General features: G+C 45.8%; 1 protein-coding gene across 2 annotated transcripts in view; it reads right to left on the bottom strand.

Moving 5' to 3' along the window:
* Positions 1–16,995, bottom strand: part of GRID2 (glutamate ionotropic receptor delta type subunit 2) — a 1,267,968-nt gene that overhangs the window by 133,421 nt on the left and 1,117,552 nt on the right. For both annotated transcript variants that reach the window (XM_054990367.1, XM_054990368.1), the window contains one exon: positions 3–169. In XM_054990367.1, coding sequence (XP_054846342.1) covers positions 3–169 — 167 coding nt within the window. The remainder of the gene's footprint in view (positions 1–2; positions 170–16,995) is intronic.

Below are 16,995 nucleotides of genomic sequence, written 5' to 3'. Positions count from 1 at the left end.
ACCTCTGTGAGAATACATCTCTGTAGGGACTGCCATGTTGAAGGGCGATTCCATAACCTCGATCTGCAATGGTGTTTCCAATGGTGTAGAAGGAGCAATCCGGGTCATTGAGAGCAATGTATTCCAAAACTGCAGCATCCCATACGAAGGCATAGTTTCCATATTTGACCTATAAAAACAATAGAAAAAGACATTTCAGAATTTATTTTTAATATTCCAAAAGAGGCAGCTATAAATAGAAAAGAAAATATATCCTTTTAGAAGCTATTGGGACTATTCTAGCACCAATTCTAGTGCATAAGAATTCATGAAGAAACTCCTGCTGGAAAATTGGGCTCTGAATGGTGTTTTGGATAAAAGGATTTGGCAGAGATTCCTGGCACAATCTGTTAGAAACTATCATCATTATTATGTTTAATATCAGCCTATCATATTACATAATAAAGCTGACCTGTTGCCAACATGAGCATGGTTTACCATAACTTATAGTAGACCAGATCTGTGAAAGGAACTTTGAATTTAGGATTGGAGTCACTGGGCATGCACTGATTGGCAAGGCAGCTGTAAGTAAACTGGTAGTATTATATATTTTGTGTGACCTGCGAATCAAAAGACAATTGCTACACATTTTGTGACCCATGAATCAAATACCATTTAACATGAAAAACTGGAATGCAACTTCCCACCAACAACTGTGGGATATAGGCTCATTTGCCTGAACAAAACACATAGGATAGTCAACTGTAGTCCCTCTTTATAGAACAGTGGTTCCCAACCTTTTGGGTACGATAACCCACAAGTCCAAATTTATTTTGCATTGGTGACCCATCCGGGATTGGCCCAAGAGATGAAGAAGGAGCTGTCAGGGTACGCAGTTGAGGAGATGTCGGAAGATGGCAGGTGTCAGCAAAGAGGTGGGTGGCAAGAAGGTCAGTGTAATACATCTCCCACACCAGACAGAAGGCAGCGAAGCACTGCAGAGGGCTTGGAAAGAGGTTGGGCCACTAAGGAGCAGCACCAAGACAGTACCTATGCTCACACACGCCACTTTTTCTCTTCTCCTCACTTTTTCATGTGCTGAACAGCTCCCACCTACTCTCCAGTCTTCCTCTCTTCTTTCAGCTACTATTGTAAAGCTACTAGTTGTTAGACAGCTTCCTCCCTCCCCTTATTATCATTGCAACGTTAGACACCAAGGTGAGAATGTGAGATGCTAGAAAAGAAAGAGTGGACAGCAAAACAGTGTAAAGGGCAGAATCCACCATTAGGGATGGCTGGTCTGGGACCCACTTTCAGGGGCTTTGTGATTCACTTTTGGGTCTTGACCCACAGGCTGGGAAACACTGTTATAGAGGATCACTTCCCTGAGTGATGAGGAAAGGCAGTATATAAACATTTTAGTAAATAAATAATAAATAAGATGAAATATACAGGCAACCACAGAGACAGAAACTCCTGAGTATAAATAAAGCTTAATTGGCTTTATTTGCAGAACTTCATCCAGGGAATAGGAAAATGAAATAAAAGTAATCCATTTCTTATAGTATAGACCTATATGTCTCACATTTTCTAACAAATGTTATCATATATACTCAGGAAAACTTCCAGTGTTTCTGGTTACATGTTAAATTACTGAACCAAAGAAACAATAAGCTCCTATGTGGAAATGCCCTGATGGCTGAATCATGTTACAAAGAACAAGAGGCTGCCATAAATAACAAGGTCGCTCTCCTCTTTATAATGTCTGTTGGAGAAAGCAATATTTGGTGTACAAAACAAGGGAAGACTCTGCAGGGGGTAGCAAGGGCTAGTAAGCTAGGAAGTCGAGGGCAGCACCTCTCCTTCTAATGAGTGTCACTTCCTTGTCTTGTCTCTCAGAGCAATATCCTCCTTCTTTTGAAAAACTCTTTCAGACACCTAGATAGCTAGAGGCCTAGCTCTATCTCTCCTCTTTATTATCAAGTATGTTTGTTCCTAAATAAAACTTCCTTTACTCTTTAATCAGTTGTGGACACTCTGCCAACAACATCAAGTTATCTCTTATGTCCCCTTACCCCTAATGGCTGCTGCTTGTAGAGGTGCACACCATAATAACATTGGGACATGGGATAAAGTGACCTAGGCATTACGAAGAGAAGACATCAACACAGGGCTACAGTTTTCAGTGGCAGCCCAGCAGTCCTTGACATGTGGTCCAGTCCTGAATTGTGTACAAATATACATAAGCTGTGCTGTTGCTGTAAGTGATTCCATCAGTCAACCCCGCATCGAGACTGTCACCTCAATTCTCGACACACTGTTTATTCTCTGGCTGCCTACGGAAGTCATGTTTCTTTTTCCTCATGGTCCCACACAGCAGTTTCCTCTTAATACTACAACCAATTACTCTGTCTCCAAAGGAAAGCTCAGGCAAACTCATTAAATGTACAGAGTCAACAAGGAATAAATATGTAACAGCTAACTATAAAATAAACAATACAAAATAGTCTGCCTGGGCCCAGGCAAACCAAAAGGGAATTAAAAACCAAATAGAATATTAAATTACGCTCTATCATTGTATCACTTAGATTACTGCTTGATGATACAGATGATATTTTGTAAAATCTGTTTACATGTAGGAGTTAGTCAAGCACAGCAGGCCAACCTCATTTGTGCGATGTAACACTCAAGAGGCATTTTCTTTTGGGATACATTATTTTGTTGCCCCCCCCCTAGAATAATCAATCTTTTCTGGCTAAACAATGTGGGATTGGGGAGAGAGAGAGAAAAATGTTTTCTTTGAAGGTCACTTAGAGAGGAAGAAGTATTCTTGAGAAAAGCTTTGGTAGTAGTAGATACTAGGAAGGCCCTGAAACTGTCAGTGACTTTCAAGGTGCAAGATATTTATTTTGGATAGGCCTGCTCTGATGTGAACATGTTGTGGACTGTAGAAATAGTGGCTTTATGTATGTTACCACTCTACAAAAGTTTAACTATGCCCTATTTCCATACCTGTTTCCCAGCTGATTTGTACACGTAGGGCAGAACAGTGACACAAACTGTGAGGTCTGAGCTCAAACTTTGTGGATTCCTTGATTTTAAACTATGTTCCTTGAAGAAGGGCCCATGCCTTCATCTTGAAAAGAGACCCTGATAAAACTGTGCAGGTCCAGCCCAAGCCATTTCTTTTACCTCAAGCAAACCCAATGGCAATCGCATGAAAGGGTGCGTCTCCACTCCTGTGGCACCCTGCTGGCTTCAAGGTTTTGAATGGAGGCAACGGCATGAGTGGAACTAGAGGTGATGGCAGGGCTGCAGAGATTCTTTGGAGCCTGCCTTGAATGTGCTGCAGTGGCCCTGGCGGGGGGGGGGCACCTCTCGCATTCCCCTTCCCATTTCAAGGCAGAATGCAGAGACTCTGCTAGAATGGGTGGCAGTGGCATGAGTGATGACAGGCACAAGCCAGGTTGTCCTCTGCTGGCTCGCTTGGCCAGGATGCTGGTCCTGGAGTTGTGCAGCAGGAGGTTTTTAGCTTCTCTGGAATTATAGAGCAACTGTTCAGCATCGGGTCTGGCATCTGAGTGCTAAGGAGGACTTGGGTAACGTAAATATTTCCATGGGAAGATCCATGAACAACTTTAAAAATGTATACTGCAGAAATATTGCTTAGATGCCAAGACTTATCAAATGCCACTTCGCTGTTATGAATGGAACAGAGCACATGAACGCACGAGGCTGCTTCATACAGAATCAGACCATTGGTCCATCAAAGTCAGTACTGTCTACTCTGACTGGCAGTGGCTCTCCAGGGTCTTGGGTAGAGATCTCTCCTAGAGTTGTTACAGGGAGGGGAATTTCTTTTTCCGAAATTCACTTTTTTAGATATAGCCACTGATTCCTCTTATTCTCGTTATTATCTTTTAAGAGCAGGATTTCTTTTTCATTTCTCCTCAAAGAGAAATCAAATTACAAACACTTTTATTTGTAACTTCAGCCCTTACAGTTGTTTTACGTTACACACCCCAGAGTGCTGCTCTAACAGGAAGACAGGAAGGCTTGGGAAGACATTGTCTAACTCTGAGCAACTCGAGAGTGAAATTGTGAAATTCCGCACAAACTTCCTTCCTAGCCCTCTTCTCTTCAAGTTTCTCTTTGATTAAAAAGGAATTGATTAGAAACTGACTCCAAATTCCTAAAAAGAGGGAAAGAATAGTATTGGGGTGTTTCAGGGAGAAACTGAGAGTCTCTCTACACATCAAGCGAAAGATCTTACACTTGTTTGCCCATTGTGGATGTACACATGTACTGCTAGGGAGACGGAGTACACTTGAATATAAGCCCACACAGAAAGTAAGTCACTTGAGCATCCCCATGTAAGATGTCTTGTGTGGACAGAGACTGAGTAAAGAGGAACTAAGATAACCTCTCTTAACAACCATATCTTTCACATCACTTAATACATGATGCCAGGGACTGGAGAGATGAGATCATGCCAAGCAGATGCAATGTCCACTGAGCCACATTCCCTCCACGAAATTAAATAAAATAATAAATTGAGCAGTGCTGGAGCTTTCTCAGGGAAGGTCACAGGTACCCTTATAGCATTTCAGGATGGAGCATCAGTACAATGGACTGGAGCGGATGAAATTTAGATTCTCTTCCAGTCCCACTATTGCATGACCCAATGATTGTATATGAAAAGAAAATCTGCTTAAGATAGGACTCAAGTCACTCCGATATCACTCACAGCTCACAGCAGATTTGTATTCCTGAATCCTACATTTCCCCATCATTATATTGCTTTTCATGTCGAGATAATAGCACTTCAGGATGACAGCAAATTGGAATGCGGGGCACACTCTACACCACAGCACCGGAGAGCAGCGAAGTGCGATTGGGATGAAGGCAGCATATTGTCATGCTGCAGGAATCATAGCTTTCCAGTCAATCAGGGCAGAAAGCATTAGCACTACAAAACTATATCCCTCGCCTCTCTATCACTCTTTCCTAGCATTAATACATCCACTCTGCTAGAAAGATGCTGCAAAAAAAAAAAGTTTGAGCATTTGATGAAAATCCCCCATGCAATATTACCAACCGAGCCAGATAGTGCACAAGTTCACAAGGGCAAATTTGTACTTCTGCATTAAACTGGAAATAACTGAAGATGGATTGATTATCTCGCCAGAAGCATCACTCCCCGTTGCTGTTGTTTTATCTTCGACACCTTGGTATGAGTTACCGTAATAATGGAATGTAGTTTGCATTTTATACATCAGGGGAAATAAGAACACCACTAGCGAGACATAAATCATGTCCATATGAGTGGGTATTGACACATTACAAGGCCCTCCTCCCATGTAAGGAACATAATTGCAGCATTGACAGCCAAGCTGATCTCCACCTAGAATAACATAACTACTCCATAGACAAACTGGATCCAGTAAATTATGGGGATATGATTAAGTATCTTCCAGAATGACTGATACCATTTCTAAGCTTAATTCATTAACTTCTATCACTGCTGTTTATTTCATTTTTTACTGCATTTATCCTCTGCCTTTTTCATTGAAGCTTAAGGCAGGTTATCAAATTATAAGGACAATACAAGAAAGAGAGACAGGGAGTGTACGTAGCATAATATGTACAATGAGCAATGCAATAAAATTATTACACAATTAAAGATGAACAAGCAGAGAAACTGAAATGACTTGTGGGAGACATCTCATTTCCCCCTTCTATTTCCTCTTTTCTTTCCCTATAAAGTCTCGATTTTTCTTGTGCTATCATGTGACTGCGTGCATGGAGAATGTCTACCGAATGTTTCCACAGATGGAACCTCTGAGGAATGAGGTAGTCTATCTGAATGTGCCACAGAATCAGGAGAGCTAAGGTATGCTTGCAGGACCCTCCTCCCCTGCCCAGTACAGGACTATAGAGGAAGTCTGCCACAGATGTCATTGCAGAGAGAAGCAGGCCTGTTTTGTTAGCTTTGTGAACAATTCATAATTGCAGACAGACTGGCACCGATCCATTGATTCCCTAGGCAACAATGGGCCCAGACCTTTTGTTGCCATTGGAAACCCCAATCATAGCCCACTTACCCTTGATTGGCAGGTCTCCTAGCCATCTGGAGAGCTTCCATTCTGCCCTATACAGCCAGGAGCTAGGGGGTCAATCCCCTAGGCAATCAAGGAGGCAGGCCTTCTGTAGCCATGGGCACACCAATCTCACTTCTCCAAACCCTGTTAGGTAGGTCTGTCAGCCAACCACAGACCGCCTGTTCTGATCGATGTCAGTGTTTTGCTGGGATTGGAGTGGGAGAGTGTGTGGAAGGATTTGGGATTGTGCTTTTGGCTGCTGCTGCTTTAAAGAGACTGAAAGAAGACTCTTATTTCCAGATCTTGGCCTTGCTGTGGGAAGGTCTTTGGGTGAAAGTGCCTTCTTTTGTCCACCCCACCCCTCACTCTGTGTTCCCAGCCCAGCTCCATCATGGCTGGTCCTTCGCCCTCCTCTGATCCAGCACTCTGGTAACACTTCCCTTCCCACCCTTCCCAATCAATGTATTGCAAACTGGGAGGGTCTTTGGTGTAGTGGTTTGGTATAGTGGTTGAGAGCGTAAGACCCTAATCTAGAGAACCGAGTTTGATTCCTCGCTCCTCCACTTGAAGCCAGCTGGGTGACCTGGGGTGGGTCACAGCTTCTAGGAGCTCTCTCAGCCCCACCCACCTCACAGGGTGTTTGCTGTGGGAATAATAACAACATACTTTGTAAACCGCTCTGAGTGGGCATTAAGTTGTCCTGAAAGGCAGTATATAAATCAAATGTTATTATATTATTATTATTAATCCACAAGGATCTAGGCTCAATTCTTTGGTGTATGATAGAAATTAACCTAATGTGTTTCATGGAATCCATACAAATTAATGTCCCAATCTTTGCTTAGATTTTTCTTCATCATATTTTTCTTGCTTTTCATATTGGTAATGGAACCCTCAATGTTTTATATATTGTTGATCAAGACTCATGTAAGATCTTGAAGACTGGTAAAGGTGATTACATCTGCCTAAGTAAATGGGAAGCTGTATTTTTTTACTTTCATAGCTGTTCAGTGTGGATTGTAGTCATTACATGTATTATTATTCCTACTTATGTTTATTTTCAGCTAGTAAACATTTTCTTGATTAAGCCTCAAGAATTGTCTATGTGGGTTCGTTGAAGTTAGCTAGATGACGTTAATACACCATAGTATTGAATATAACTGTGCAGAGTTATGAAACTGCTCTCTGTTTTAAGTGGTGTCCCCTGATCAGGACTTTTTTTCAGGTGGAACGCAGTGGAACGGAGTTCCGGAACCTCCAGACAGAAGGGAGTTTAGATCGCCCTCCATGCCTAGGGTGATTTAAACTTTTAAAAACTCCCCTCTTGTTCCAGCTGACCCAAAGTGACATCATTGGTCCTGAGAGTGTGCACCAGGGGCATCACCTCCCGCCAAGAGTTGCCCCCTGTGCTGGCAACCCACTGACTTCCACCACCTCTTTTCCTAGAAAAAAAGCCCTGCCTGTGATAACTAGGGCTAGTTCCACTACTGGATCTTGGTATACATAAAAACAAAGATCCTGCTTAGTACCTGATGGTGTTGTGCTGTGGATATGCTCAGAGGGATGTCCCTAGAGGCTGGGGGCAAACTGCAGTAGCCATTTGGATAACACCACAGCTTCACACAGTTTCCTTTCTCCTTCTCTCCTTCCCACCCACCAGCCAACCTACATTTATCTGCCCATCCCCCTGGTCTTCAGCTTTCCTTCCTTCTCTCCCCCACCGATATCCTCTACCTGGGAAAACTATGGCTCATTTGCACAGTGTTGCCTGCCTGGCTGGGCCCTTGAACAATGGGGAACCTGCAAGGGCTTGCAGAAGGAACCTCATTTTCTTCCACATCCCCTTCCCCGCACTATTTCCTCTTTCCTTCCTCCTGGCAACCCCCATATCCTCACCTTTCCCTGCTTCCTTCTCTCTTTCCCACCCACACTTTATCTGTCCCTCCATCTTCAGCTATATTTATTATTTATTTACTTTATTTATACCCCACGTTTATACCCCACTTTGTTTATACCTATTGCTCCACAATAGGGATCCAAAGTAGCTTATACCTTCTCCTTCCTTCCATTTTACACAACATCCTCATAAGGTTGGTAAGTATCATGATCCCCATATTTTACTTATTTATTTATTTCTTTATTTAATTTATTTCTCACTGAGATGCAATCACAATCACAAACCTCACCCTTATTGCCTGAGTCGTAAAATGTTTGTTGCTTTCATAATTTTAATTTCTCATAACGAAAAAGGAGACATTTCCTGCTAACAACCACTTCTGTTGAGCTTCCCCTCACATTCTTATCAAAGGAGAATACCAAATTTAGGAGTTTAAAAGGACAATATTATATAGGAGGAAGGAGTGAAGCCACTTGATGAAACCCCAATTGTCTCACATAAGCAACTGACTTATGGCAACTCCAGCAAGGGGCTTTCAAGGCAAGTGAGAAGCAGAGGTGGTTTGCCAGTGCCTTCCTCGGCTTGGTGGTGCCCCATTCAAATGGTAACTTCTGAGATTGACGAGATCAGGCTATACCATGTCACCTTTCCGCTCCAATTTTCCTACCCAAAGCTAATTAGTATTTTGGTAGTGAGCTGCCCAGCTCAATTTACAAAGCTTATTTAGGAGTTCAGCTAAACTCCTTCAATGCAGGCAATTACTGCTGTTCGTTCTTATTAGCCAAACAACTGATAGGGCTGATTGAATCTGCAAGACCAGTCTGGTTTGGACAGGCTAAACAAATCCAATCACAATGCAGGTATTCACTAAAACAAAGGTACCTAATTCTGTAGCAAGGATTATGCACTACAATATTACTTTACCCTTCCCTCCTGTAATGTCAGGGTAAACTGCATAACCCCTCCCCCCCAATATATGGCAATATGTGAGGTAAGTTAGGCTATGAGACTGGTCCAAGGTCACCCAGTGAACTTTGTGGCAGAGCAAAGACTTGAATCTAGGAGCAGAACCACAAGTGACAAAAGGCACAGATTGGACACTTGTCAGCTTCCCTCAAGTTTTGATGGGAAATGTAGGCATCCTGGTCTTGCAGCTTGACTCTCCGACTGCTGTCCAATGGACTTTTCAACTGTCACTTGTCCAACATTCCGCCAAGCTGCCTACATTTCCCATCAAAACTTGAGGGAAGCTGACAAGTGTCCAATCTGTGCCTTTTGTCACTTGTGGTTCTGCTCTGTGTCTCACCATACCACACTTCACCACTACACCACACTGATCCTCTGTGACAACAGATCCATATCACAATTCTATTTGGAAGCTGGCAATCCTGTCACTTTTTAACTACAGTCTGCTAAATTCATAAAAAAAAGAAAACTGTTTTCAAAATGGAGTGCATGTGTGATTGATTATACTTTTGATTTGGTTTTATATTCAATGCTCTAGGCCAGCCATACCGGAACACATCATATGCTTCATAACTGTGAAACACTAATTTCCAGGAAATGCCAAGTTTATTATAGAGCCAGGCGGCCTGTGAAGGGGTCACATGTTGCATCAAAATGGACTTGTGGCCCTTGGATTACCATCTGAGGATGAAGAAGTTGGTTCTCCCTGATCTTGAGGGAGGCAAGTAATAAGGAAGCCACTATGCAGAAACACCCATAAATACTACAAAAGTAGCTCAAAGCAGTTCTGCATACAGCGAGAATGTTTTTGTGATGTCTGAAAGTACAAAATATGTTTTACACTAAGAGAGTATTAGCAACAAATAAAAAAGATACAAGTGGGAGACTGGAAGCAACTTGATGGCATATAACACACACACAAGAGGATACAATACCCAACTCCATTCTTAGGTGAACACTTAAAGTGTCTTTAAAACATACGATGTGAAAGAGACCTTAAAATTCTCTTTGCAGTTCCATAGAGTTGGGTATTTGTTTCACTTGTGAGAATGCCAAGTTCCAGAGCTATCTAATACATTCAACTGGGCATGCAGTGGGTTTGGGATGTATTATCAAGCAACAGGTATTCAGCTTTGTGTGATGTTATGTAATCTTGGAGTAGCTCCTAGGATTTTAACCTGGGAGTAACTTCAGCTGTAAGTGATCCGTACTCCCTAATTTTTAATCTTGCTTTCATATTGCTCTAATACAGCTGCGTATCAGCAACCTCATATATGACTCAAGTTTACTAACTCAACACTAAAGATAATGACCTTAGTCTACAATGTCAAGTTGACCTGTGAACACAACAGGGGCAACTCAGAGCGTACCACTTCTATACTATTCATTGAAATAAATGGAAGCTGAACAGCAATAGCCCCCACCTGATTGCTGGCAAGCTATTTCTTTTGGAAAATCCATGCCTTTTCTAATCTTTCTAGTGTGTCATCACATAGGTCTCAGAGATCACTAGCATTCACTTGAACCACAGGTAATTGAAACTAATGCCAATTTTAAGGATGAAAATTTCAGGGAAAAGCTACAGCTAGAGTAGAAAAAGAAAAGCTGAACCATCTCTAACTTGACAAGGTTATGAACCATTCCTTCAGAGCACTTCCCTCTGCATGTCTCTTTTTGAGAACACTTAGCAGGCTGAGCAGTGATCTACTTTAACAAAACACTATTCAAAAGGCTGACTATAGAAAACGTTTGTAGCTTTGTCCAGACCCGGTTCCCCTGCAGTTACTGACTCTCGTTAATTAAAAGAGAAACAATGTTTGTCTGTGTAGGAGGTACTTATGGGCTGATTCATACAAGCATCTCCTTGGGCTTTATGACTCTAGCATCAAGTGATGAACCCCATGTGTGAATGAGCCATCACAGATCAAACTTCGCAGACTGAACTTTCGGGATCATTTCATGGCACTTCAAAGGTACTAAAGTTACTTCACACATTGAGCTGTGAACCGACTGCACTGAGTAAGCAAGTGATGAGCAATCAAGTAATCGGTGAACTTTGTGGCTTAAATCTTCTATAGGCAACAGCCAACTTCAACAAACTCATGGAGAGAATGAGAGAATCAGTCCACAGACAGCGCTGTCAATGGATTACCCACAATTATAAGATCTACTTAATACTTATAAATGGGGATCACCATTGCAAATGTGCTCTTTGTAGACTAAGGAAATTTTAGTCTCTTTTCATGAAGTAGGCTATTGTCTATGAAGCTCATCCTACTATATAAAAGGCTAACCGTGTTCCAGACAACTCACTTCCTACCCTGGTGTGCTTCCAGAGGGCACTGCTGTGGAGGGAAGCCTAGAAGAGGCAGCCCGTCCCTCTGAGAGTGCACCATGGCAGGAAGCCCTGGCCGGGATCAGACATGGAACAGGTGGCAATGCCTTCACCCAGCTGGGATCAGGGGTGGAGATGGTGGCAATACTCGCTCTCCACCTTCACCCAGCTGGTATCAGGAGCGGAGCAGGTGGCAGTGCCCACCCACCCCTTCACCTAGCTGGGATCAGAAGCAGAGCAGGAGGCAATGCCTGCCTTCCTTTCACCTGACCGGGATCAGTCATGGAGAAGGAGGAAATGCCCACCTGCCAACCATCCCCTTTCTAGAGCCCGTTGTATTTTCACCCACAAAGGGCTTTGTTACTAGCACCCCAATAAACTAGCTCACTTTTACAAAAAGGGTTTCAGATGGGCTGCATTTGCACCTCTTACTGAATGAGCATCAATGGATGAAACAGGAGGAAGCAGTTAGGTTCAGATTAACAGCATAAAGGTTAACAAGGGTGCAGGAGTGCTGCTGGAAATTAATTTTAAAATTCTGGGTCTGCTGATGTTTTAGAACACTGTAGGGCGGCTTTTTATTTCCAAGAAACAAAAAGGAGGTGTTGACGTTGGGTTTCCACACGGTGGAAATCCTGTATCTTAAATGTGTGAGGCAGGTTGCTAAGACTATTTGAAAACACTCAAAGGTGCTCTTCTTATATTACTTCCTATCTACTTTTCTAGAAAAAGGGGGCCGCTCATATTTGAGAAGGGTTGTGCTTGTTGCCAAGTAGGCCCCCTCCCCTGCTTTGAAGCCTGCTATGAACTGTGCTAAAGTTTCCTGCGTTGCTGTTTTACTGCTACACCCAAAGACTGCTTTGCACGTGTGTGCTCTGATACACGTGTCAGTTTCCTGCCTGCGTGTCACTTGCCTTGCTGCTGCTATAGACTGTGTAGTTTACTGACTCCATGTTTGGTTAACTGCACAAAGGACTCTCTTTCTGGGCAGCCCTGCCCAGACCTGTATCTGGATTTCCCAGTGTGTGTTTGGACTTTCTTACAAGTGTTCCCCGTGCCTGCACTACCATCTACCACGGACCGTGCCTGTTCCCTGCTTTGGACTGTGTTTTAAAGTGTTGTTCCCGCTGCCTCCATGGAAGCCTGCCTCATATGGGCCCAAGCCGCTGCTAGCAGCCGGGCGCCTGCCGGGGAAACCTCCAGCGAGCCTGGCTAGGCGCTCCCTGGTCAGTTCCCGCCTGGAGCCTCCCGCGAGCCGGTCGCCGAGCTTGCCCTCGCTACCGGGCAGCCTGCTATCCAGCCCCAGCTATGCCCAGCCGGCATCCATGCTCTTAGGCAGCCAGAAGACCCTGGGAAGAAGACTGCTTTGAGAAGCCATTTCGGCGAAGTGGGCACACCACGTCCGCAGCGAGAGCCCCTCGCCCCGCTCTGCATATCTTAGGAGCCGCCCCGGAGAAGGAACTAAGTGCCGACCATCCCAAGCACTTAAAGAATGCATCTCAAAGAAACCTCCGCATTCCAAAGCTGATGACATCAGGACAAGCCCTGTCCGCTGGAACATCCTTTCAGCCCACTTGGATTTCCCCGTCCCTCTTTTGTCCCCTCTTCCTGAGGTGTCACTTATCACAATCTGATTACCAAAGTGGCCCATCCAAGCCATTCAGTAGCCCATTAGACCCTTTGTTTTAATCTGTGAGAACCACCAAGTACAGCACCAGCCCCAGGGTACGTTTTGGGGTATTTAAGCTGGTCTCTCAGACCACTCGGTGCTTAGGCCATTCCTATCCAGACTTCCTTGCTGTCCGTCTGTGGTCCCAGTGCTGGCATTGGGCCACCCTCGCTGTTGTGTCTCTGCTTCGCTATAGGATAAGTGAGTATTCCCCCTATCATCGTTGGGAACCAGCTAATGCGAACGTCTCTGTATTTCCTACTCTGTATTTCTTAGACCTTGTATGTTCTTTGTATGATTGTGCAAGCTAGGCTTACGCTACACTCAATACACGTGTTTGGACCTTACTCCTTGTCTGCCTCTTTTTCACTAGAGTGTCTGGGATCGGGACCTCCGTAAACATAGGTTATGATCCTCGCTTAATATTAATAGTTACAGACTGCTACAGCTAATTCCCCATTATAATAAAGAGCAGTTCTGGTAACAGTTTACTGGTGGAGAATATGCGGGCATAACCCGGTTCGTGTGAATACACGTGAGTCGACACGCGTGTCTTCAGCGAACTGACTTAGAGGAAAATTTTCCAGACCTCAGTGCAAAGAGCGCAATTTAGCTTAGGGAATTAAAAGTGTGAGTGTGTGTGGCTCTAGTGAGCATTTCTATCTTGTGGGTTGGCTTTTCCCCATTTCCTCCTTCAGCCAGCTTTGGACTACTTGCCTTTTGTGGTGCACCGCGAGGCCCTCCAGCCGTTATAACCGGTGTACTGTGGGTGAGGACCTCTGAACTGGTGAAGTTCCTGGCCACTTTCCGGGCCGCCTAAACGCGTCTATGTGGGTGGGATCCCAGAAGTAGGCTATAGATATATATATCCTGAAGCAGCACATATAAAACTCTTTTCCGCCCTCCCCCGTCTCTCCTAAGTCCGTCCAAACCCCGTTCCTGCCAGCACTTAGGCTTCAATCCCCGCTCCGGAGGAAACGTGAAGGGATCGATAGTCCGTTCGTTCGTTCAGTCAGTATAGCTTTGGGAATCTGAAGCCAGGTTCCTGAAGCCCTGCGGCAGCCTGCCGCACCGTGCTTAAGAGTTTTAAGTTAGACTCTTGGGCGCCTTTCCGCTTGCGAGTTTTAAGTCAGACTCGTGGGCGCACCTCGCTTGAGAGTTAGTAGGACTCTTGAGCGCTTTTCCGCTTGGGAGTACAGTAAATTTACTCCTGAGCACTTTTGCTTGGGGACTTGCAGAGGCAGTCCTTGAGCACATTTAGTCTTTTGGTCAAGGCTTGGAGACAGTTTAACCGTTTGTCTCTGAGCGTGAGGCCTGGGGACTTTTTGGAGTTTAGTTCTTGGGCAGAGAGCTTGAGAGCAGTTGTAGCTTCTGAGCAGAGGCTTGGGAGCATTTCTGGTTGCCTGAGCAGAGGCTTAGGAGACCCCTTAGTTGCAGTTTCCGGGCAGAGGCTTGGGAACACTTTTTGGTTTTCTGAGCGCATAGGCTTGGGAGACCCCTGAGCTTTGGTTTTCCGAGTAGAGGCTTGGGAGACCCCTGAGCTTTGGCTTCTAGGCAGAGGCTTGGGAGCACTGAGCGTTTTTGGTTCTTGGGCTTAGAGAGCTTGAGAGCACCCTCTGAGCCAGTAAACTTTTCCTGGTCCCGTGGCTTGTAGGCAAGCTTGAAACGGGAATAGGAATTTTCCTTCTCCCCCGGTGGAGAAGAGCCGAGTGTAGAACCCTTAAAAATCCCCTTGTGAACCTAAAAGTAGAACCTTAAAACCCCCTGGTAAAAACCCTTGAGGACCTGAGGGAAGGATAAACCTCCCAAAAGGGACATAGAGAGGAAGAAGTTGTTAAAACCCTTGAGCAGCTTTAATCGCCCCACCCTTGGTGTCGCTGATCCACTCTTTAACCTCCCCGAGATCAGCCTTAAACGAAAGTAAAATGTACCGGGCAGCCCCCACCGTGCCCCGCCTGGAGAAGTGGCTAGTTAAGAAGGGAGATTGCCCCTGGGAAGCCGGTTCCTTCAAGGGACCCGACCCACTCCAGATAGTTAGAAGCGCCTTCCAAGATTTTTGCGAAAAGGAGAAACCTAGGTCCAGTAAGAAGGATAGGTATGGAGCCTGGGCACTTTTCACCGCCCTACAGGACAGCGTGTCCCTAATTAATAAGCTACAGATAGCTCAGGAAGAACAGGAACAGGAGATAGAAAAGCTAAGGAGAGAAAAGAAGGAACATGAGGAAAAAACAGCCGAGTGGCGTTCAGAACGCGTTAACTTCATGCTGGAGAAGCAGGGACTAGCCGCTGCCCTCCAGGACGCCCAGCACAAGGCTGAAGTAGCCACCGCTCGTGCCGATATGGCTGAGCACGCAGTAATTGAAGGACAAGAGAAAATTGCAAAATTAACCCATGCTGCCCAGTTCATGGCAGAGCAGAAAGTTGCAAAGATAGCTGCAGCAGACCACTCCGCTTGTAAGAGGGAGCTAGAGGCCCTAAAACAGCACCTGGGGATGCAGCAGGCCGTAATCTCCGCCGTGCATCCCGCAGCCCTCTTGGCCCTCCCCGAAGGTAGTACCGACAACTGGTCACCCCTTTCGCCCCAGCCTGCGGAAGCCCCACAGCCCCTCCACCCAATAGCCACCAAGGAAATTGTATCCATGGACGAGGATGGCAGGAAAACAGACCGGGTCGTTAAGGAAACTCGCAATTGGAGGCCCGATGAGCTCCAAGCCATAGCAGATCGCATGGGACCCCTAAACCGAGACACGGCCATCCAGTGGTTCACCCATGTGACCACCTCCCAGCCCTCCGCTAGTGGTTCCGATGTGGCCCAGCTGGCCCGCCAATGCGCTGCCCCTGAAATAGTCTCGGCCCTGAATGCCTATATCTCTAACCGAAGGTTAGCCACCCGCAGTCAGTACGGAGCAATTAAAGAAATTTGTGCATTCCTGTGGCCCACCAAGAGTTTGAAAGCCCTGTACATCGCAGAGTCTCAAAAACCTGGAGAGGACCCAGAGGCATATTTAGCCAGAAAGCAGCTTCTTGCTGAGCTAGCAGATGAAGTAGATCTAGATGCAAGCGATGTACCCGACTTTGACGAATTAGAATTCAGGAGAGCAGTCTTAGATGGACTCAATAGTACCACCTGCCTAGCACTGGCAGGAGTGGAGCCCGGGAGCATCTCATGGGGAGACCTGGAAGCTCGCATCAGAAGCATTGCTGGCCTGTTGCGAGAAACCGGCGCCATCCGCCATGTGAAGTCCCCGGCCCCCCATAGGAAAGAGAGTGAGCCCATCAACACAGTCACGTATGCCAACCATGGTCCCCACTCCCAATATCGGCCCCAAGGGCATAGCTCGTACTCGGAGCCTAGAGGTGGAATCTTGCGTGGGAGAAGCGGTAGCTTCACTCAGGGCCGCAGCCAAAGGGACTCTCATCCAGGAGTAACCTTTGCGCCCACCCCCAGTCGCTACCCTTCCTCCCCACAGGTACCCTCTGAGCCCTGGAGACCTGTGCTGCCCTCGGCGCCCCCGTCCCCTCGGGCACCTCACCCCTACAATCACCAGGTCTACCCTCCCCCAAGTCAGGCTGACTCCTGGAGACCGCAGCCAAAGGACCATGAGGAGCCCTCTGACCTAGGCGGCCCGCCGCCAGCCAGGGACTCACTCCGCTGGGAACTCTGGAAGCGGCTCAAGGATCATGGGGCAGACATGGAGCTCTTCCACCAGCAGCCCACTTCAGTTCTTCTCTCTGCCCTTCTAGACACCCTTGGGAAAGGCCCTCCCCAACATACACAGCCAGTGGCTACAGTAAGAGAAGAGCCGCCACCAGCTGGGAACCCCTTTTTCCAATAGGGATGCCCGGGGGTCACACATTATTCTCCCCACTTAACTGCCCGTGGGAGAAAACCAAAGGTTGAGGCTAGCCTTCGACCTCCGGGAACTAAAAATAGCTTGGAACTTAAAAGAGAGAAGGAAAGATTCCAAAGGGTGATTCGAACCCAGAACCCAGCACCAACTTTGCCAGACACCTCTGAAAGAAACCTGGCAGAGCTGCAAAATAAAAT

This window comes from Eublepharis macularius, chromosome 10, assembly GCF_028583425.1.
Source record: "Eublepharis macularius isolate TG4126 chromosome 10, MPM_Emac_v1.0, whole genome shotgun sequence".
NCBI classification, from domain to species: Eukaryota; Metazoa; Chordata; class Lepidosauria; order Squamata; family Eublepharidae; genus Eublepharis; species Eublepharis macularius.
This window is presented reverse-complemented; position numbering and strand designations above follow the sequence as displayed.